The sequence below is a fragment of the Cebus imitator genome, unplaced genomic scaffold (genome assembly GCF_001604975.1).
Source record: "Cebus imitator isolate Cc_AM_T3 unplaced genomic scaffold, Cebus_imitator-1.0 Scaffold172, whole genome shotgun sequence".
Lineage (NCBI taxonomy): Eukaryota > Metazoa > Chordata > Mammalia > Primates > Cebidae > Cebus > Cebus imitator.
Window position 1 is genome coordinate 3,942,781 of NW_016107487.1, and position 23,018 is coordinate 3,965,798.

The following is a 23,018-nucleotide window of genomic DNA, read 5'->3' on the forward strand; positions in this document are numbered from 1 at the left end:
GACAGACTCTATCTGCACGAGCTGGGATCATTCCCTCTCCCGCCATGACACGGCCCCAACACTTCCTCCTGCTGCTGCCTTTCCCCTTCCCCATCTGAAAGTAGCCATTTAAAAAGGTCGAAATGGGCTTCATGAGGTTTAAGGGGTTTATTAGTTTGAAAAACCGTGTTCCCTGTTTGGAGGAAGGGGAAACAGCCGCCTTCTTTTCACATTACGTCAATCCGCAGGCGTCTGTAATTTACATTTTTTTAAGTCAAATGTTCAGAAATAATGGAAAGGCTGCTTGAAAAAAACAGATGAAATAAAAACTGGCGGAAATGTGTATTATACAAAAACCAGACCTGTGAGCCTGAGGCGAGACGCACGGATGACCTGGGGAGCTGATTAATGAGGCAAACCAAAGGAAGCCCAGGTGAGTGTGGATGCCACGCTTTCTTCACAGTTGCTGACGCCCATGGGCTGGAGTTTCATTTCCCACGCACAACTTCATGGATGGCTTTCATTGGGAAATTTTAGAGCCACTCATGTTTCTGCCCTTGGAGAAAAGACCCCTGAGCTGTGGAAGCTGGGCAGATGGGAGAATGTGGAGGGAGGACCCTACTGGGTCCCAGCCTCAGTATGTCTTAGTTCTCAAAGTCAATCTTTTCTGAGCCAGCCTTACCTTATTTAGTCCCTTCTTTAGATTTTCCTCTTTTCTTCTGCCTCATTCTCTGAGGAAAAAGGAGATGAGGGCCAAATGGTTAAGGCCACAGTAAGATCTAAGATAATCAATTAAAAGAAAGAACCCAACTTCTAGTTACAAATCAAATAACTGCTTACAAAATAACTTATTCTATTTCCACATATAGTTTTATTCCCCCGTATAGTATGTCTCTAAATGCTGTGTCATTTAACATTCCTTCGGCAGATATTTTAAGCACATACCATATGCCAAGGACGGTATTGACTTAGAGGATCCAAGGAGACCGGAACAGACACGGTCTATGCTGCCCACTTTGGTGGGGACGGTGAGTTAGACAAAGTGGTCAGTGCAAAGTGATGAGGTCTCTGATAGCAGGAGTAACAGGTATTACAGCGGCACATGTGGGAGTGAAGGGGTGGGGATGGGGGTTAGGAAAGGCTCCTGGGAGAAGTGACTTTAGGTGCTGGCAGAAAGGGTAGGAATGAGCCAGGTGAAGAGGCTCTGGAGGGAATCATCCCAGCCAGGGGGAGACTGTGCCCGGGCCCAGAGGTAGAGGGTATTGTGAGCACACGTTCTCTTGACTGCAACTGGCGGGAGATAGACCTGGAGGGGCAGTCAGGGACCCAGCCAGGCAGGCTGTTTCCAAGGAGCTTAGACTGAATCCTGTGGGCAATGTGAGGCCTCTGGTAGGTTTAAGCAGTAGAGTTTATATCTCTCAGAGTCACTTCCGTACAGTGATGTGAGTGGCTTTAGAAATCATTTGATAAAGTTGAAATCAGATGATAAAGTTGAGGCCTGGGGAGGTAAATCCAATCACCTCTCTTACTATGATTGTTACCAGCTGATGTTAATTGAGAGCTTACAGACGCCAGCACTGTGCCCTGTGATTCACAGCCTCAGCTTGCTCACCCTCACCACAATCCTCTGCGGGAAGTACTAATGTCCCCATTTTTCAGATGAGGAAACTGAGGTCCAGAAAGTTGAAGTAACTAGCCTTAGGCCACTCAGCTACCAAGAGCTGAAGCCAGTATTTGAACGAAGTCTGTCTGGCTTCATAATCTATCCTTTTCCAGGTTTTCAGAATTCATAGTTGGGCTGGAATTTAAATCCAGGCCTCCTGATATTGGCCTGCATCCGCACGTTAGCTGCTGCATCGCATATACCCGGCCCGCTTGCTCTCTTAGAAGGTGGGTAACTACCTCACATCATCTTCCCTGCTTCTGTTGGCCGTGTCTGCACCGACTCTGTGGACTTTATCGTCATAACCGACACCTCTTAATATGCTATTTTTACATCATGGTCTTCATCTGTCACCTGTTAATGTATTTCAGAAAGACTGTAACACACATGCAGTGTCACTGTTCTGAGGAGGACCAGAGAGGGACTCTGGAAAGATGGAGGCGGGAAGTTCCAAGACATACTTTGAACAGTCTTGTGGGCTTCTTGAATCTGTTGACCAAGGACATGGGCTCAGGTGGCAGGGCTAGCCCCTTTCAGCCCGAGCTTGTGAGCTGGCCTGTCTCTCTTGAGTTCAGCAGTCCTCAGGGCTGTGACCTCCCAGGGCCTGGCCATGGTGGGGCCAGCTGTCCACTCTGGGACTGTCACCTTCAGGTTCTGTGGGGGCCATGGCTGCCAAGTCTGGGGAAGCCTCGGGCACTTGTCATTGCTTCCCAGCTAATGACCTCCTGGCCTGGCCACATTGCAACTAATTTCTGCAATTAGGGGGGCTTGTTTTCAGAGGCTGAAATGGGAACTTTTCTGAATTAGCTTTTATGGTTCAAAGCCTTTAATTTGAGATTTAAAAAACATCATAGTTCACCAAAACCAAATAAACTGCAGCTAATGAAATTCGCAGAAGTTCTCAGAGAATGCTTCTCACTGGTGCTCCTGGATGATTTATTGACAGCCGGTTGTAAAAACAATCTTATTAAAGGTCATAATGTTGGGTTAAAAAAAAGCCCTTTAATTTATAGCATAATTAGGCTTCCCCCAATAGCTCTGCGGCCAGGGCTGTCACTTAGGGCTCCGAGGAAGCACTTGGTGTTTTTCATTATATCACAGTGAAGGAGCGCCATGCTCCTAGAGGGCCCACTGACTTGCTCTTTATGGCCCTTTTATTGCTGCTAAAATAGTCAAAATAGGGGGTTGATTAGAGCTGACTGATGCCTACTGATTATGGGAACACCTCTTGTGTGGGGAGGGAGAAAAGATGGGAGGGGCTCAGGACTTCAGGACAAGCCTCTGACAGGAAGAGATGGGCTGTGAAACATGCTGGGGAAGTGTGACCAGGCCTCTAGGCTCTAACCCAGGCACTGTGTGGATTGAAGGCTGACCCCAGGCAGGCAGGGCTGGGTGAGAAAGGGGAAGGGAAGGTGCTAATGCCTCAAGGAAGAGGATGATCCCAGGGCAGGATGTGTATGGGAATGAGAACGTTCAAAATGCTAATGGGTCCCCAGGTGGAGTACAGCTCTCAGCCTGGTGGTGGGGAAACAGCCCCAAAGGCTAAAGGTCCTGCCTGCTGCTGCCTTCTTGCAGAAAGAAAAGAGAGGACTCAGTAGTGGTGTATTGTGGTGGGGGAGGGGGAGATGGGCAAGTCCTGGTCTCTGGAAGCTGAGCCTGGGGACAGAGTCAAGTTCCTAAGAGTGATGTTGGAATAGGAGCTGCTCCCCCGGGCTGTGCTCGGGTGTGAAGGTGCCTGGGAGGGGTGGGAGTGTGTGTGGGCAGGTGTCACACAACCTCAGCAGAGCATCAGGGATGGCTACCGTTGGCCAAACCCAACAGATATTGCCACAGGGAAGGGGTGGGTGGCTCCGAAGTTATGCTGGCATTCCATCTGGCCTGGGCATGGCCTGGTGCTGGCCTGGGCATGGCCTGGTGCTGACCTGCCACTAGAAAGTTGTGGGCATAGCAGCCCCAGGGATTGGGCTGCTGCTTCAGAATCGACCTTACAGGTGGAGTAAGTGCTCTAGGGTGCATCTGGGCCCTTTCCCTCCCTTCCCTTCCTTCCCCTCCTCTCCCCTCCCCTTCTCTCCTCTCCACTTCTCCCTCTCCTCCCTTCCCCTCCCATCCCCTCCCCTTCTCTCTCCCCTCCCCTCTGCTCCCTTCCCCTCCCCTTTTCCCTCCCCTCCACTTTGCTCCCTTCAACTCCCCTCCCCTCCTCCCTTCCCTCCCCTAGCCTCCCCTGACCTCCTCTTCCCCTCCTCTGCCCTCCTCTTTCCCTCCCCTCCTCTCCATTGCCTTCTTCCCCTTCTCCTCCCCTCCTCTTCTCCCTCCCTTCCCTCCTCTGCCCTCCTCTCCCCTGCCCTCTTCCCCCTTCCCCTCTCTCTCCTCTTCTCCTTTCCTTCCCTCCTCTGTCCTCCTCCTCTCCCTTCCTCTCCCCTTCTTCTTCTTCCTTCCCTCTTTCCCCCCCTGCTCACCTCTTCCTTTCCCCCTCACCTCCTTCCCCTCCTCACTCCCCTTCCCTCCCTTCCCCTCCCCTCCTCTCCCCTCCCCTCTCTCTCCTGAGATTTATCAGCTGCTCAGTCTACCTACCATCCTACATGCAACTGGTGAGCACATCTCAGTATCCTGACAGCTGCTCAACCTTCAGAGGACTGAGAAATCAGATTTCTGGCTCCTTGAAGCTGAAGGTCAGACCTAGGCATGTGGCTCTCACTAATGGGTGCGTGCTATAGAGATGCAGCTATTCTTTCATGCTCCTCCTCCTCCTTTCCCTCCCACTCCTTCTTTTGCAGTTGTGTGCAAAAGGTTTACTGGGGAGTAATATTGTGAAAGGAAAAAGGGAGAAACAGGAGAATCAGGTAGGGACCTTGAGACCGCCATGCAGATCTGACAGTCTCTTCTGCCTCTTCTCACAAGGTCACTGGTTTCCCTCCAACAAGTGGGACAAGCAGGAAGGATCACTGGGTGCTATAGAGCTGAGCTGGGAGAATTTTGTCACAGAACCTGGCATTTTGCTGAGGGACTCCCTTAGATATTTTCCCTCTTAATTCTAACTCCAGCCGGTGGAAAGAGGGTGAGACTTGCTCCTCGGACCAAAGTTCATAGTTGTGGCATTCAAAGCTCACTCAGTGAACGTAACTGAGCACCTGCTATGTGGCAGGCACTGAGCAGGAAGGTGGGCTTACAGAAATGAACTCCGAAAGTTTCCAGGTTGAGACAGAGGTGGAGGAGGGGCATGATGTAATTGATCACATTACGGTATGGTAAATGCCGCAGCTAACTTCACACAGGAGCTAAGGGAGTACAAAGGAAGGAGGAGATAACTGCTTCGTGTGTGTTTAGCAGTCACTGCATGTGTGACGCGTGTTGGAGTGTGTGTGGTGAGTGCATGCATGTGAGTGTGTAGTCTGTGTCAGTTATGTCAGTGTGATGTGATGTAGATATACAGGTGTGTGAGTGGGGGTGTTTGTGAATGACGGCGTATTCAAGTATGCGAGTCGTGCGTGATGCTGTGGTGTGTGGGGGCGTGTGAGGGTGCACTTGAGTATGTCAGGGATGTGCTGTAGGAATGACTGACCTCAGGGACCACGGCAGCCTTTGCAGAAGGCGTAAGTGCCCCATGGGAAGGGATGGCATCTGCTGTGCTGGAACCCAGGGCCTAGCATGGTGCCAGACGCAGGAGATGATCAATACCCTTTTTTGGCTGAACAGCTACCCCCACTTTTCTGCAGTGCAGGAAACAGAATCTGGTCTGTTAGCATCAGCTGTGGCCTTGATTTCCTTTCAGGAGGCTTGTCCTGTTGGACAAAGAAAAAGAGCAGGATTTTTTTTTTCTTTCGGATGTTAGTAACTGAAGCTAGAGGGTAAAGGGATAAATTCTTGAAACAATTAAGTCCTAGTAATGTCCTGCCTCTTTAAATGACCACCACTCAAGTCAAGGGTTGTAGTTCATTTTACTTGGCTTCTATACGCTTTGTGTACTTTCTAAATCTTCTAAATTGTTTGACTCGGAGAAAGGGGTTATTAAAAAAGGAATCTGACTTTTCCATGTGCATTGTGCTGTGATTGTGTGAAAGCTCTTGGGGTGCTGCCGTGGACTCCTGGGTTGAATTCAGACTGCCTGCCTTCCCCCACCCCCACCTCATTTTCCTGCCCCAGCCTGCTGTTTCTCCTTCTGGCCCTCGAGGCTCCTGCCATTCTGCCTTTGGGCTTTGTGTCTCAGCCTCTGTTATTTGTCTTCTCTTTGATTGACAGCCCAGTTTGGTGTCACATTTCCAGGCTGACCTCTGCCTTCTCCAGCAGAGCGCAACTCTGGGACTTACCCTGGGGTCTTGCGCTCTGAGACAGGCTTAGAAGCCCTCACTTACCCTGCGGGCCACAGGCTGGGCACCCAGCACTAGCCTGCTAGGCTCAGGAGGAGGCTGAACGGTAAGAATTAAACATGCTGGTGTCTCTTTTAAAAATCTAGCTTCTCCCTTTGGATTCTCCTGTCTGTGACAGTGCCCCCTTCCTCTCTCTGCTTAGAAGCTGGCAATTATTCATCATTTATAAACTGAAGATAATCCCATTTCCTGATGACTCCTGCAGATCAGGGGTTGGAGGAGAAGGGTTTCTTAAGAGCTCCCATCCCCGTCTGCTATTCACAGAGGAAATAACTCAAATGCCGCTATTTCTCAGCTATGAACTTCTAAGGTCTGGTTCTTTCCAAACAGATTTCTGTGTATTAAATCCTTTAATAATGGCAGCAGTCTTCTATCAGATTTTAAACCCAAAGGACAATTGTTCCAGGTACATTTCAAGCTACATATGGCAGACAGCTGTCGGTCAAGACGACCAGACTGTGGGGCAGCAGCGCTTCTTTCCCCAGAGACCTTCCCTTCTGTATTTCCTTGACCTAGGGTGAGATAGAAATGGGAGTTAAAATTAGGGCTGAGGGCAATCTAGGATTTACTGGAGTGGATGTTGGTGTTGGAGTTATTTCAGTTATTTTATTCAGGATGAGCATTGGGTTAGTGAGGCTGAGACTTGGATTCAGATTGCTATGGTATTAAGCCAGAGAGTAAGGGTCCGGTAGAGTTAGGGTTAGGTTGGATTAGGGTTCCATGTGGGTTTGGGGTCAGTATGTGGTTGTTGTTGGGGTCAGCATTAGGGATGGATCAGGTACTTTGCTGGACTCTTGGATGCTCATTGGTGGGGAAACTCCATCTGGGGGTTTTGCCATTTGATATGGTTTTGGCTGTGTCCCCACCCAAATCTCAACTTGAATTATAGTTCCCGTAATCCCCAAGTCTTGTGAGAGGGACCTGGTGGGGGTAATGTAATCATGGAGGTGGTTACTCTCATGCTGTTTTTGGGATAGTGAGTGAGGTCTCACAAGAGCCAGTGGTTTTATAAGGGGCTTTTCCCCCTTTTGCTTTGCATTCTCCTTCCTGCCACTAGGTGAAGAAGAAGGTGTTTGCTTCCCCTTCCAATGTGATTGTAAGTTTCCTGAGGCCTCCCCAGCCCTGTGGAACTGTGAGTCAATCAAGCCTCTTTATAAATTACCCAGTCTTGGGCAGTTCTTCATAGCAGCATGAGAAGGGACCGATACACCACCTCTCAGTATTTGTTCTCGTGGGGCCAAACCCTTGGTCCTGCCATGCAGTTTTGGGCTGAATGAGGCAAGGGCATGCTGTTTTTGCTCTGGGGTTGTTTGGGGTTTTGTTGCCACATATTACCCCATGGTAGCCTCGTGGGAGGCTTGGTAAGACCCAACCTTGGGGTTTATCTCTTCTGGCTCCCATGGAGGTAGGAGGGCGGGTGAAGACAGCATTGGATTCAGATGTTTGTCTACCCTCCTCCACTGCCAGGAAGTTGGGGCAAGACTGAAGGACTCAGTCGCAGGAGCTTAGGCAAAGACTGGGCCTGCTGGGTCCCCGGGAGCATTCATGGCCAGACACAAACTCCTCCTGTCCTTGTACCTGGTGCCTGGATGACCAGTTTGCTCCCTTCGGGGACTTTGAAGAAATACCTGAGAATGGCAATAAACTGATTCCAGTCCTCTGTCTCCATGAGGGGCCAGACAGGCAGCGTCTCAGTGCCTTTCTGGGCTATTTCTGCAAAGGTGCACCAGGCAGACCCAGATAAAGAACCCACATGCTCCCAGCCTATCGCCCACCACTGCAGACCTCACCATGGTCTGAATGTTGCCCCTTGGGTTTTTGCTCTTGCCAAGTCCACTGTTCCCCACACTCTAGTCACACTGATGCTACCCTAAGCCCCAACCTGACATGCCTCCATAGCTTTGCAAATGCCACTTATCAGCCTGGAGTGTCCCCTCACATACGTCTACAAGGTCCCCTCATCTCTGAGATCCAGCCCTTGTGATGTTGCATTGCATGTCTTTGTTTATGGATTAAATGCAGGGACAGTGTCTTATTCATGCTGTATCCCCAGAACCTCGCACAGGGACTGGAAGAGAATGGATGCAAGGTCATTGTCGGTTGAAAGAGGGAAGAGCGGGACAGACCAGGCCCTCAGGCTAATGCAGTTACACCTATGTTATTAAGACAGGCCATTTCATAGAGCAGCTTCAGCTCCTCCATACTTTAAACATCTCTGTGCATTTTTATTTGCTCCCTTTTCTTTCACTAGCATTGAATTCAGTAAACCTAACAAGCAACCATGTCTAGGTGGTGTTGGGAGTAGGCAACACTCCAAAGTACATTACAGCTGCAGGGCTGGAAGCTTAAAATGTTTTCTCAACATCACCGACAAACAGAACACATGGAGGGAACCTTTTCTGTTTCCCCTAGCTGTGCCTTGCCTTTCAGGCGCCTATCATGGTTTTCCCGTATACCTAGGTGCTATTCCTCATTTTCCAGGGAGTGGCTGAAGATTTCTAAATCCAGAGGGATTCCTTTTGGTTTGAGTGCTGTGCTCAGGATCTGTGAGACCCTCCTCAGGAGTGGGACAGGTGTGCATGAAGAGCTCATGAATCATACCCTGCTCCCATGGGCATCTCTTGATACCTTTCAATGAAGAGTGAAAGGATTTTTTAAAAACTGGTGATAGTTTATATGTAAAGGGAAGGTGGTGGGATAGGAGGCAGTGAGAGGCTGAGGAAAGAACAAACCTTGGGCTGGGAGTCTGAAGATCTGTGTGTTGATTCTGACTGTTGTACCAGCTTGCTGTATGACCTTTAGCAAGCCCTTTTCACCCTCTGTCCTCAGTGACACCACCTGTGAAAGGAAGGAATTAGTAAAGCCTGCCCAAGGATTAATGTTTTTTTCCCCGAATAAAATCTTTTGCCTATGGGTTTTAGCCATTTTATGGGTCACAAACTTCTCTAGGAACCCGAGGATACTGTGGAAACTTGCACATGCATGCGCGCGCACACACACACACACACACACACACACACACACGCCATCTGTTCCAGCATCTTGCCTGAGATTGATAGTCTACAGTTACCCGATCTGCTTCTTCTGTTTGGACAAGTCCTAACAATGTCTAGCTACAGAGTTCCAGCATCTCTCCCAACATTCCCGATGTATTGAAGTTTACTGATCTATTTCACTGATAAGTTCTTGGGGGTCCCTGGGATATAAGACATGAGCCAAGGGACCCACGTTTAGAAAAGCTTCAGACTCAAGGAATTTAGTTACATAACTCCAGCTTCTGAACCAACTGACAGTATTTGCTCTTTCTGATTTTCCATCTTTCCTAGAATATGGAAGCAAAATCAGATTTGACATTGTCCCCTTCCTTCCATGACCACTGATACCACTCCTCTGCTCCAATTTCAGCCTCAGGAGTGGGTCCACACCTTCCTTCTTCTAACTGTAATTAAAGAGGCCCTTTGTGTTCCCTTCTTGTCCCAACTTTTCCTGTGCTCTTGTCTCCATCGTTCCATGAGAACGATTCATACCGATCAGAATCATATTCCTTCTAGAAAATGAGTCCACTGGAAAGCATCCTGGTTGGCCATAAATTTTAGATCCCAGGGAAAGATGTGGTGCTTCTTGCTGGAGTCTGACTCAGAGATTATTATCATGGAGTCAAGGAGTTGAAGCTCAGAGCCCCTTACTTGTTTAAATCCCCTCCAAGGACCTGAGGGTAAGAATCCTGGTATTGCATCCTAGGGGTGATATGTTTCAGCAAAGTTACGGAAGTCAGATATGTGTGTGTGTGTGTGTGTGTGTGTGTGTATACATATACACATGTATATAAATATATACACACATATATAAATATATGTATATGTTTGTATATTATGTGTACATTTATATAAATATATGTATACATTATTATATATTATATATGTATAAATATATACATATATATTTATATATGTGCATTTTTATGTGTGTGTATATATATTTTTGAGACAGTCTTTCTCTGTTGCCCAGGCTGGAGTACAGTGGCATGATCTCAGCTCACTGTAACCCCTGCCTCCCAGGTTCAAACCATTCTTATGCCTTAGCCTCCTGAGTAGCTGAGATTACAGATGTGCACCACCATGCCTGGGTAATTTTTGTATTTTTAGTAGAGATACGGTTTTGCCACATTGGCCAGGCTAGTCTCAAACTCCTGACCTCAAGTGATCCACTGGCCTTGGCCTCCCAAAGTGTACAGGTGTGAGCCACCACGCCCTGCCCAGAAGTCAGGTCTCTTAACCATGACCGCTAAGATGTCTATCTCTTTCTACTCTGATTTCCTTGCCTTCACATTTCTGCTTGTGTTGCGTGGCCTTGGAGGGAGTAAGAGGATATATTGGGATCCACTAAGAGGAAGCTGAGTGTGGGATGCTTTTCGTCTGGGTTTAGTGAGATGTATTTGTGTGGCCTGCAGTCAGTTTAATGGGTATTTAAGTTGTTGCTGGTCATCCATAAGGGGAAAGGCCTGTGGAGCCTTCTCTGCACTACCTGGCATAAAGAGGTGCATGGCTGGAGGACATTTCACATTGTGAGTGTGTCTTTTTGCAACCCCATTTTCCCATTATTTGTGTAGTGTAAGGGAGACCAGGTTTGGAATGTATAGAACTGGTATTAGTTTCTTTCCTAAGGCCGCTGTAATAAATTACCACAAACTGAATGGCTTAAAACAACAGAAATACATTCTTTCGTAGTTATGGAGTCCAAGAGTCTGAAATCAATGTGTTGACAGGGCTGTACTCCTCTCAAAGGCTCTGGGGAAGAATCCTTCCTCTTCTCGTTCAGCGTTTGGTGACTGGGAGTTCCCGGGTTCATGGCTGTGTGGCCCCAATCTCTGCCTCGTCTTCACGTAGCTGTCTCCTCCACGTTCGTGTCTCCTCTTCTGTTTCTTCTAAACACACTGGTCATTAGATTTAGAGCTCATCTGGACCATCCAGGATGATCTCAAGGTCCTTAATTACATCTGCAGAGACCCTTTTCCCAAATGAGATCAAATGCACGTGTTGATGCAGTTAAGATATGGACATATCATTTTGGGGGCTGTCAACTCACTCTGGAACCGTAAGCTAGTCCAGGAATTTTTTTTTTCATTAGAAATGTAAAACTGTAAGTCATTGGTTCTTATCAATGCCAAGTCAAAATGAAAATTCCTTCCTGCCAGGAATATATTCAATTATAAATGCATCAAACATTTTTTTCTTGATGTGAAGTATGGTTTAGTCAGAAGTCATGAGTTTATAGGGCACACATTTACAACAATCCTGCACACAGCTAAAATGCTTACCTAAAGTCACATGTTTATAATTTTCAAGTTATCACTGAATCATATAAACAATATTAAATTTTTTGCTTGTTTGAGATGAAGTACGGACAGAGAGATAATATAAAACTCATAATAAAGTACTACAATGAGAACATTGACAAACTAATGACTTGTCAATTAAATAATTTTTCAGATGAGTCACTGTGCAAGAAAACTTGACATGCCCTGAAATACTATAGCTCATACATGAAAGGAGGACCTCCATAGTGTTTCCCCAAATATGACAATCCTAAAATCTTATGTATTACCAATATCAAGGTATGAAGCTGAAAGAAATTTTTCTGAACCATCAGTAATAGAAAATAAATTTTGACCAAGCATAATAGAGGAAAGTTCTTTTTCTTTTTCTTTTTTGAGATGGAGTTTGATTCTTGTTGCCCAGGCTAGGGTGCAATGGTGTGATCTTGGCTCACTGCAACCTCTGCCTCCCAGGTTCAAGCGATTCTCCTGCCTCAGCTTCCAGAGTAGTTCGGATTATAGGCAAGCGCTACCATGCCCAGCTAATTTTTGTATTTTTAGTAGTGACAAGGTTTCACCATGTTGGCTAGGCTGGTCTCAAACTCCTGACCTGAGATGATCCACCCACCTCGGCCTCCCAAAGTGCTGAGATTAAAGCATAAGCCACTGTGCCCGGCCCGAGTTATTTTTCTATACTGTATAAAAAATGATACCACAAAATCTTTGATGTAAGAGGAATCCGTAAAAGAGTACACAGCAAAACAAATACATTTTTCTCTGAAAGTATTACAGAGGTATGTCAGGAAGTTAATTCATAAACATGCTGTTTTTCTGGGTTTTGTGATATTTGTGGTATTTATCAGCTTAAACATTTTTAAAATTTACTTAAAAAATGTCATGAATGATTTCCTTATTCTAAAAAAATACACAGTTCTATCTAATTTTGTATTCATAAACTTGCTTCTTAAAGAACATCCCTCAGGTTATACCAACAACAGGCCCAAGTCATGAAACGTGGAGCAGCCTTGGGTTTGAGTGCTTCCTTGATTTTCTTGATGTTATTTCACTGCCTCTGTGGGTGACTTGCCCTTCATTAACTATTCCCTTTCTCCCTTGCATCCTCCATCTTTCCTTCCCTCCTGGTTCCTTTGCGCACATACACATTCAGCTTGCTCCCAACCTATGCACAATTCTGTCTTTGCCGTTACTTCTTCAGTGGCTAGTCCTCCTGCTGCCCCAGAAACTGTTGCTGCCTCTGCTCTCTCACCCCACCCGTCCCCATTTTATTAAAACAGCTCTTTGCAGGATCACTCACATCTTACTAATTGAAGCACCTGGGACAGTTTTGTCAGGTTGGGTTGACCAGCGTGCAATGGTTCGCTCAGCCCTCATACACGGTCCATGCATACTCTTGTATCTCCTCCCCTTCATTGCATTTCAAATGTTCCTTGTTCAGTGTCGTTTTCCCCAAACGTCAGATCCTAGCACACAGTAGGGAAGGAAAGAGGAATGAATAAGAACCAAGTGCCTGCTATGTTCCAGTCCCTGTGCTTGGCATTTTCATATATTTTATTGATTTTCATATACCTTCACTTTATCCTTTCAGCAGCCTGGATATAGATCATATTGACTCCCACTTTTAACCAGTTGGAAAACAGAAGACCCAACCAATTGGGAAATAGAAGTTTAAGTAACTTGCTTAAGATTTCACTATTAAATGGCACAGGGCTGTGTTTGGACCCAAGGCTGGCCTGTTTCTCTTTCAAGTTCATACTTTGTCTACTAAGCTTTTCTGTCTCTGGATTCTTTGGGGAGCAGGGACACAACTATCATTTCTCAAACAGAATTAACTGAGAGGGCCTTCCTCTTAAAGCTCTTCCACCGACTTTGCTGATGCTCTGCTTTCCTGATTATTCTGTCTCATTTCTTGCTGCCTTCTGTCGTTTCTCACCCTCAAATTCAGCTCTCTTCTCTCCATTCTCTCCCTTGCCTCTGCCATCTGCTCAGATAGCTTCAGCAGTCATTTCTTGGAGGGTGACTTCAACTGTAGAATTGCTAGTAGGATTTCTGGTCCAAGCTCCAGTCTTGCTTCTGTAACTGTTCACCCAGAATCTTTTCTCCTCTGCAAACTGTCTGTTCCCGACTTCCCATTTTCCCAGTCACGCATATTTTAAACCTGTGGAACGGGTGTCACCTTTGCCTCTTTTCTGTTCCTCAGCTACTTAATTCATTCAACAAACATGATTGCGTAGGTATTATGTGCCCTGCACTATGCTAGGCACCAGAAATTCACTGATGAACAAGACAAAGTCTCAACCCTCAGGGAGCAATATTCTAGTCATAGTCTGTTGTTACTAACTCTATTGTGTCCCATCCTTTGCCTTGTCACTGCTGTTTTCCTTGTTCATGTTCTGGTTGGCCTGGTCTTATTGCCTATGGTCTCCATGCAGTTTTCTCTCTATTCTTTAAGGATAACAACACATTATTATATTTTATCCTCTGTGCTGAGAAGTACCTAGGACATTGTCTCTTTCTCGTTCCTTGGGAAACCTCTAGTCCCTTGGTAGGATTTGGAATTCATTCTGCATCTGCTAGCCATTTCTAGGGTGGATTATTCATCCATCTTGTGATGAGTTTGGTGAGTTTCTATTTTAAAGGGTTACACTGGCCCTAGGCATTGGTCCGTTTAAATTCCATTTATAAAGGATCGTCAATCAATGTTGATATGGTCTGGCTGTGTCCCCACCCAAATCTCATCTTGAATTGTAATCCCCATAATCCCCAGTGAGGGACCTGGGAGGGAGGTGAATGGATCATGTGGAAGTGGGGGTTTCCTCCATGATGTTCTTGTGGTAATGAGTGAGTTCTCACTGGATCTGATGGTTTTATAAGGGACCCTTTCCCCTTTGCTCTCTCTTCTCTTTCCTGACCCCATATGAAGGAAGTCCTTGTTTCCCCTTTGCCTTCCTCCATGGTAGTACGTTTCCTGAGGTCTCCCCAGCCAGGTGGAACTGTCAATTATACCTCTTTCCTTTATAAATTACGCAGTCTCACGCATTTCTTTATAGCAGTGTGAGAAGGAATTAATACACGTCTACTTCCAGCTGTCTCTCTCCCGCAGAATTCTACCTATCCTTCAAGGCTCTGTTAAAGTGCCTGCTCCACTGTGGATTCTTTCCAGATCATCCCCAGGCCCAACTGAATGCCATTTCCCACTTGTGGAGCTTTTTGTTGGTGCCTCTGGTTTTCAGCAATTACTACACTGTACTTTGAAATATAGAATTATGTTCCCTACAAGAAGGCAAGCTCCTTGTGGGTAGGGGCTTCTCTGCTCATTTTTAACCTTCTGGCTATTGAGCATTGTGCCTTGCCATAGCAGGTGAGTTAATATGTTTTCTGTGGGCTTCCTTTTCTTTCCCATTTTAGCCCTTGTGTCTACTCTGTGCTTCCTCTTCTTGCCTTTGCTCTGGCCCCATTCTGTCTGCTTCATCTCATATTCACAGAATGTTAGCTTTAAGAGAACTTTCAGACTGCCATGTCCAATGTGTCCTGTCCTAGGCTGATCATCAGAAAAATCTGGTAGTTTTAAAAACTTATTTATTTAAAAAAATTATATTGGGTGCAGTGGCTCATGCCTGTAAATCCTGGCACTTTGGGAGGTGAAGGTGGGAGGATCACCTGAGTCCAGGAATTTGAGACCAGCCTGGGTAACAAAAAAAAATCCTGTCTCAATAACAACGAAACAAACAAACAAACAAACAAATTAGCCAGTGTAGTGGCACGTGCCTATAGACCCAGCTACTTTGGAGGCTGATGTGGGAGGATTGCTTGAGTACAGGAGTTCAAGGCTTCAGTGAGCTATGATATGGTTGCACCACTGCACTCCAGCATGGGCAACAGAGCAAGACCCCGTCTCCAGAAAAACAAACAACCCAACCAACTTTATTGGTGTATATAGTATAAGCAATAAAGGGGTACAGATCTTAAGTATATAGCTGAATGAAATGTTATATTCTTGTAAGTACTATCCATATCAAAATACAGAACATTTCCAATATGCAGAACATTCCCTCATGTGTACTCCTAGTTTATATCAACCTCCTCAAAGGTAATTGCTATTCTAACTTATCTCACAGTAAAAGAATTTCATCTATTCTAAAAGTTTGTATATATACATACATGTGCCACCATACCTGGCTAACTTTTGTGTCTGGCCCTTTTCTTTCAATGTTTTTTTCTGTGAGATTCATCCATGTTGCTGTGTGTATCTGTAGTTTATTTTCTTTATTGCTATATCATATTCTATAGTAGATATCTAGCACTGTGTAGCACTGTTGATGGGCATTTGAATTGTTTCCAGTTGGTTGGCTATTACAAATAAAACTGCTATGAACATTCATGTACATATTTTTTTGGTGGATACCTGGCTGTATTAATCAGTGTTTTCCAGAGAGATAGATCAGTATGGTATATATATATACACAAATACACACATATATATGTGTGTTCCCTATATATATGCACATATATATAGGGAATAATGAATGGATCATTCATTAGAATGATATAGAAATAATGAAGTGGATCATATGAGTAAGGAGGCTGACAAATTCCAAGCTCTGCAGTCAGCAAGCTGGAGACCCAGGAGAGCTGATGGTGTAGTTCCAGTCTGAGTGCCTGCAGGCTCAAGACCCAGAGAGAGCTGATGTTTCAGTATGAGTCCAAAGGTAAGAGAGAACTGATGTTCCTGCTTAAGGCAGTCAGGTAGAAGGAGTTCCTTCTCATTCAGTCTTTTTGTTCTGTTTAGGTCTTTAATTGATTAGATGAGGAACACACATGCCATGGAGGGCAATCTGTTGAACTCAATCTACCAAATCAAATGTTAGTCTTGTCCAGATATCCCCTCACAGACACACCAGAATAATCTCTGGACAAATCTCTGGGTACCTCGTGGTCCAGTCAAGTTGACACATAAAATAACCATTACATACATGTTCATTTCTGTGGGGCCTCCAGGGTCATAGGATCAGTCATAGGATCATGGCCTCAGTTGATTCTGCTAAATAGTGTTCCAGTGTGATTAAACTGATTTAAACTCTTGCTAGCCATGTGTTAGCATTCTCCTTGCTCTACATTTTTGTCAACACTTGATATGGTTGGTCTTTTTTATTTTAGCCTTCATGGTGGGTTTGCAGTGATCTCAGTGATGTGCTGGAGCCAGCTTGTGGGGCTTGTGAGAGTCAATTATATACATCTTCCCAATTCTGCATCCAGTCATGTCACATTGGTGGCTTGAAATGGGCCATGATGGGAGTTTTCACATTAAAGAAATACTGCAAATCAGGATTTTTCCCTGAAATATTAGTTATTAAATATTTACCAGTGTACTATCAGTAGTGGTATCTTATTGTGATCTTAATTTGTCTTTCCCTGATGAATTATGAAATAAACATCTGGCCGGGCACAGTGGCTCACGCTTGTAATTCCAGCACTTTGGGAGGCTGAGGCAGGTGGATCACAAGGTCAGGAGTTCAAGACCAGCCTGTCTCTACTCAAAATACAAGAATTAGCTGGGTGTGGTGGCGGGGGCCTGTAACCCCAGCTACTTGGGAGGCTGAGGCAAGAGAATGGCTTGAACCTGGGAGGGGGAGGTTGCAGTAAGCCAAGATGGTGCCAATTCACTCCAGCCTGGGCAATGGAGCTAGATTCTATCTCAAAAAAGAAAAACAAAAAGAAACATCTTTTCACATATGTATGGTTATGCATATGTCTTCATTTATGAATTGTCTATTTATGTCTTTAGTACACCTAAAAAGATAGGTTGGGTTTTTTTTTTTTCTGTTTTTTGTTGATTTGTAGGAGCTTTCTTTATATATTCTGGTTACGCCTTCTCTGTGAAACATACACTTCACAAAGATTTTCTACCAGTTTATTGCTTGACTTTGTAGTTTCTTTTAATGAACAGACATTTAAAATTTTAATCAAAGTATAGTTTATCAATCATTTCTTTTATGGTTTGTGCTTTTTATGTTTTGTTTAAGAAATATTTACCTTAATCACTTGAGCATTTTTAAAAAGTACTGATTTGGGGGTTTACTGAATCAGGCTTTTGATTTTTAAAGACCCATTTTTAAAGCTAATGCAAGTATAAATGACTTTTAGACAGCCTCCAAAGTTTCCCAACCTTTTTTGTAATGAGTGAAATCTAAGTTTTAATCACAATAAAATGCTATGTTGTTTTTATTTATTTATTTATTTTGAGGCAGGGTCTTGCTCTTTCACCCAGGCTGGAGTGCAGTGGTATAATCTTGGCTCACTGCAGCTTCTGCCTCCCAGGCACAAACAATCTTCCCGCCTCAGGCCACCAAGTAGCTGGGGCCATAGGCACGTGCCACCACATCTGACTAACTTTTGTATTTTTAATAGAGATGGGGTTTTGCCATGTAGGCCAGGCTGATCTCAAACTCCTGGCCTCAAGCTGTCAGCCTGCCTCAGCCTCCCAAAGTGCTGGGATTACAGGCATGAGCCACCGTGCCTGGCCTAAAATGCTGTTTTCTTAACTACAAAATTAATGTGGATCAAAAAGTTGTATAACAAGATGTTAGCCTGAAATGTACAGAGACTGGCAGTCTCACATATTGTTGGTGTCTGTGTAAATAAATACCACATCTATAGAGAGAAATTTAGCATATTAATCAAAACAAAAAAATACCCATGCGCATGTCCTTTGATCTGTCTGGCAGTTCTACCTCTAGAAATATACCCTACTAGTATTCATGAATGTGCATCAAAGAGTGTGTTACTGTGTTCTATTTAGTGCAGCATTAACTGAAAAAGATGGGAAATAACCTACATACCTACCGATAGCCATGCAATGGAATACTAAGAAGTCCGTAAAAAGGAGACACTGTTCTATATGTACACATACGGAATGACTTACAAATTATATGGTTAAGTGTAAAAAGGACATTAAAGAACAATGTTAAATGCCTTACCAGATGTGTACAAATGGATAGAGTTTATACATATGCATATATATACATATACACATTTCTATCTATATGCATGTATGTCTATATATATGCTAGTGTATTCAAATACATTTATTGAAGGAAAAAGAAACTTGGCTACAGTGTATGTCACTGGGAGTGCTTAGTCTACTGTACATCTTTCTAGTACTGTTCACCCTTATATACCACGTTCATTTATTACCTTTTTTGAAAGCTTCCTAGTTGTTTTGGATGATTGTCATATATCTTGTATGAGGGGACTGAGTCTACAGAGTTCGGATACAAGCAGGGATTGTGCGGGGCTCCTTGGTGCCCTCACTCTTCCAGAGAGTCGGTCATCCTCCCTCTCCTCCTCTCCCTGCCCTGTCTTGGCCTCTGGCTTTTAGAACCAGTTTGTTCTACACAATTTCTGCCCTCTGCCTGGGATCCCACTGTAAGCTGAGGTGAGCCAGACACAACCACTCTAAGGGTCTGGATGGGACAGAGAAGCAGCCCCACGTGTGGGACCAGCCCTTCCGGCCCTCCCTGAGGGTGATCTATGGCTTGTCAGAGGTGCGGGTTCTCACCACTTGAATAGAATGCTTCTTTGTTCTTGGGAGTGAAAATAACCCTGAGATAAATGCTGGGGCTGGAAGAGCCCAGGGAATGTTTGGCTGTAGCTGCCCCAGAGGCTCCTCCCTGGAGCAGAAGATCTGGAATTGAAGAAGACAGGAGTGGGTTTCCCGAGGAAGATTTTGGCCATGAGTCCTCTGCGGATGGAGGATTGTGAGCTGTGGCCCCTGGAAGGTCCATGGGCTCTTCTCAGATGCAACTCAGCTCCTAGCATTTGCCTAAAACCTGCTTCTATGGTCAGTAACCCTCTGTCAACCCACAGAAGCTTCCTATCCCCCACCACTTATTGGATAGGACATGAGTAACCTCCCCATTACTTCTCCTCTTACCTGGAGGCTACCTTCTGTCTCCTCAACAAAAACTCTCTTTTATCCTCTCTCTTCCTTTTGTCTTCCCATCTCCCTTCCCTCCTTGCCTCGTGGAGCCAGAATTTTATTTCTCTAGATGTTGCTGAGAAAGGCAGGATCTGGCTCTGCACCTGGCCGCTGCAAACCCCATAAAGTTCAGGGTATGACTCTTCCATGGACCATAACCTCTTCCCTTGCCCAGTCCAGCTCAGGCCGGTCTGAAATGGAGGATGCCGGAGCTTCCAGGAGAGGAGAAGGGGTTGGGGGTGTGTGGGGTGGGGGTGGGGTATTTCAGGTTGCTAGAAGTCTCCAAATAAAGCCACTGATAAGATTTGAAGTTGTTTATATTTCACCCTCATTCCTAAGGTTCTGGGGAAAGTATTTTTAACACAGGAACTTTGAGAGGTGACTTATGACTTCCAAGCACCCCAGAGGAGCAGAAACCTGCAATAGACAAGAGTAAGAATAGCATCAGACTCCTCCAGGAAAGTCAGGGGCTGCAGTCCCCTCTACTCAAACCCCAGCCCTAGCTCAGGAAGGAGGAACTTGGAGGCCTAAGTCAGAGCCACAGGAAGGACTTTAGAAAAGTCCTCCTAAGCCTCAGCCCAGGACTTCCCTTGTGGCGAACATGGCTTCTCTGTGTGAGCCTTGTCAAAAGGGCTGGGAGGGGGATTGCAAGAGGATAGAGAGGGATGTGGGGACATAATGTGACTCCAGGATGTCAGACAGGCAGAGCACCCTCCATTCAACCCCCCTACTTTCTGGGCAAGGAGACAGAGGCATAAAGAGCCCTGGGCCACGTTTCCTGCAGTGGGACAAAGCAGCCCCTCTCCTGGTACCTGCGCTTGCCTGCCTGCCTGCTTGCTTTCTTATTCTCTCTCTCTTTCTCTCTCTTTCCTTCTTTCTTTCCCTCTCTCTCTCTCTCCTTCCTTCCTTCCATCGTTTCTTCCTTTCTTTCTTTTCTTTGGACTCTTACTCTGTCTCCCAGGCTGGAGTACAGTGGTGTGATCTTTGCTCACTGCAACCTCCACCTCCTGAGTTCAAGTGATTCTACTGCCTCAGCCTCCCGAGTAGCTGGGATTACAGGCACACACCACCATGCCCGACTAATGTTTTGTACTTTTAGTAGAGACAGGGTTTCACTGTGTTAGCCAGGATGGTCTCGATCTCCTGACCTTGTGATCCACTCCTCTGCTCCTGACCTTGTGATCCACTGTGGCCGGCTGCTTCTTTCTTGCTGGTTAGGGCAAGTCTTTCTTGCCTGCTGGGGCCTACTGGAGTAGCAGGTTTGAAGAACAGATTATGGGACTAACTGGACCCTAAGGACAGGCAGCGCAAGGTGACCAGAGGAGCTCGCCAGCTCCAGCTTCCCTCCCCACTGTGGGGGCTGGCACTCAGGTCTGGGAGCTTTCCCACTGCTCTGCCAGAATTCCCATACCATGGACTACTAAAGGCAAAAAGTGACTGTAAGATTTAAGAGTACAGGCATCCTCCTGTCCATCCTCCCTGCCCCAATGCTTTATCAGCTTTGCCTCTCTTTGGCTCTGTAAGTCTGGACTGAACAAGGTTTAGGATGAATCATGCGTCTGGGTTTATGCAAAGGAATGGAAGAGAAAAAGAAGTCGGAGAGAGATGACCGTTTACTGAATTCTTATGTGCTGGACCCTGTGGTAGGCGTTTAACCTATGCAATCTTATTTTAGGCTCACAGCAGCTCTTTGGAGTAGGTATTATTGCTCCCATTTTACTGCTGAGGAAACTGAGTCTTTATGAGGTTCAGTAACTTGCCTGTGGTCACAAAGCTGTGTAGAATAGAGTGAAGGGTGTGATCACAGCTGGTCTGGCCGTGGGGCCCTCAGACATGAATCTGAGCTCCAGGCCAGAGGCAGGATGTCTGGATGGCACAGAGTTCTGAGGATGGAGCCTAACAGGTCAGTCCAAAACGCTCCTGGAGGGACGGACCAAATTCCCCAGAGAATCTCCTGAGGCTCAGTCTGCCCCAGCCCTGACCTCTAGGGCCTCCTCCTTCCTGCTCCTGGCTCTGGGCAGGGATTTCTCAGGGCTCCTTCATGGTCCTCAATGCTCCTGGCTCTGGGCAGGGATTTCTCAGGGCTCCTTCATGGTCCTCAATGCCCCAGCTCTGGACTGGCAAAAGGCTTTGTGCTGGGTCACTTAGCAACCTGTGAAGAAGTCTGCGCATTCCCATCTCTTCCCCTGGATTCAACCACGGATCACCAGCATGGGTTGTAACCACATCTGTGTGATTTCCTGGCACTGGGCAGAGGGGTGGTACGAGGTGGGGGTTGTGAGCTTCAAGTTAAGCTTTTCTAGACTAATAAACCCTTCCTCCCGTTACAACTTGACTCCCCGCGCCTTCCCCTGCCAGCCCCCCAGGACAGCCCCCCGCCCCCTTTCAGTCTTGCTCTCTCTTTCACCGAGGCTGACATCACACTCACATTTTCCAAAAATTCTCCCAAATTACCCACAGTCTTCTTAGCTCCTGCTGTCGTCTGGAATTATACATCCCAGACACTGCTCTCACTGTCATTCCCCCCAGCCCTCACCCCCGAGTACTGGGCCTCCCCAGTTCTAGCTCCTGGTGGGTCCCATTTCCCATTGGCTCCCTCAGCTTGGCCTGGGCAGTGAAGCAGCAGAGTGGGTCCAACCCACTCAGGAGCTCCTCTCAACAGGCCCAGCAGGGAGGAGAACAGCTGGAAGTAAGTCAGGCTGTGGGCAGGTGTGTGTGTGTGTGTGAGGGAGTGGGTGCTTTGAAAGGCCCCGTGATATGGGGCAGGGCTGGACCCTTCTGAAGCCCCAGTCAGTGGGATAGGACATTCCATTGTGCAGTGGGAAAGGCACAGGGTTTGGAGTTAGAAGACCTGGGTTCAGGTTCTGGTTCTGTCACTCTTGGGTGCTGTGCTCTTGTGCCAGTCACACCTCCTGAGCCTCAATGTTCTCCCCCATGTGTGTTTCATAAGAGACCACAGCAGTATTTTCAGTCCTATATGCTTTTCCAGAACCTCGCCACTTTCCATTGAGAGGTGGAGTCCACATCCCCTTCCCTTGAATCTGGGCAGGTCTTTGTGACTGCCTCAGCAAATAAATGCATCAGAAGTGACTCCACATGCCTGCCTAGGCTAGGTTACAAAAGGCATGTGGCTTCTGCTGGCATGCTCTCTCTTTCTCTCGCCCCCACCCCAGAACTGGAATTTGGCCGCCATACTGTGAGGAAGCCCAGGCCATGCAGAAAGGGCATACGTAGGTTCTGGCTGAGGGTCCCTGCTCAAGTCTCAGCTGACAACCACTATCAGTGGCCAGACACGTGAGAGCCATCAGATGATTCTGGCCCTCAGTCTTCTACTGGCCCAGCTGGTGCTGAACCGAGGAGGGGGTAGGGGCTTTCCCACTGAGCCCTCCCTACCCAAATTGCAGATTTGTGAGCAAAACAAATGTTACCATCTTAAGCCACTACTTTTTTGGGGGCGGTTTGTTACATAGCTCTAGATGTCTAGAACAGGATCATGACAGTAATGCTAGGCTTATAATAGTTGTGAGGGCTAATTGAAGATATCCATGTGGCAGCAGCTTAGGGAGCCCTGTAAGGCACTAAATGGCAATCTAACACATTGTCATCATTGTTGCTGTCAAAGCACTTCAGTGTCCCAAGACATCAGCGTGTATGTCTATAAACGTGGTAAGAACTGGGCTAGATGCTCTCTGCATATCACTT

At 46.3% G+C, this 23,018-nt stretch overlaps 1 protein-coding gene across 1 annotated transcript in view; it reads left to right on the forward strand.

Moving 5' to 3' along the window:
* The first annotated feature begins 277 nt into the window (after positions 1 to 277).
* LOC119473645 (uncharacterized protein C2orf91-like) overlaps positions 278 to 23,018 on the forward strand; it is a 56,984-nt gene continuing 34,243 nt past the window's right edge. The window contains exon 1 of the mRNA XM_037744404.1: positions 278 to 412. Coding sequence (XP_037600332.1) covers positions 388 to 412 — 25 coding nt within the window. The 5' untranslated portion in view covers positions 278 to 387. The remainder of the gene's footprint in view (positions 413 to 23,018) is intronic.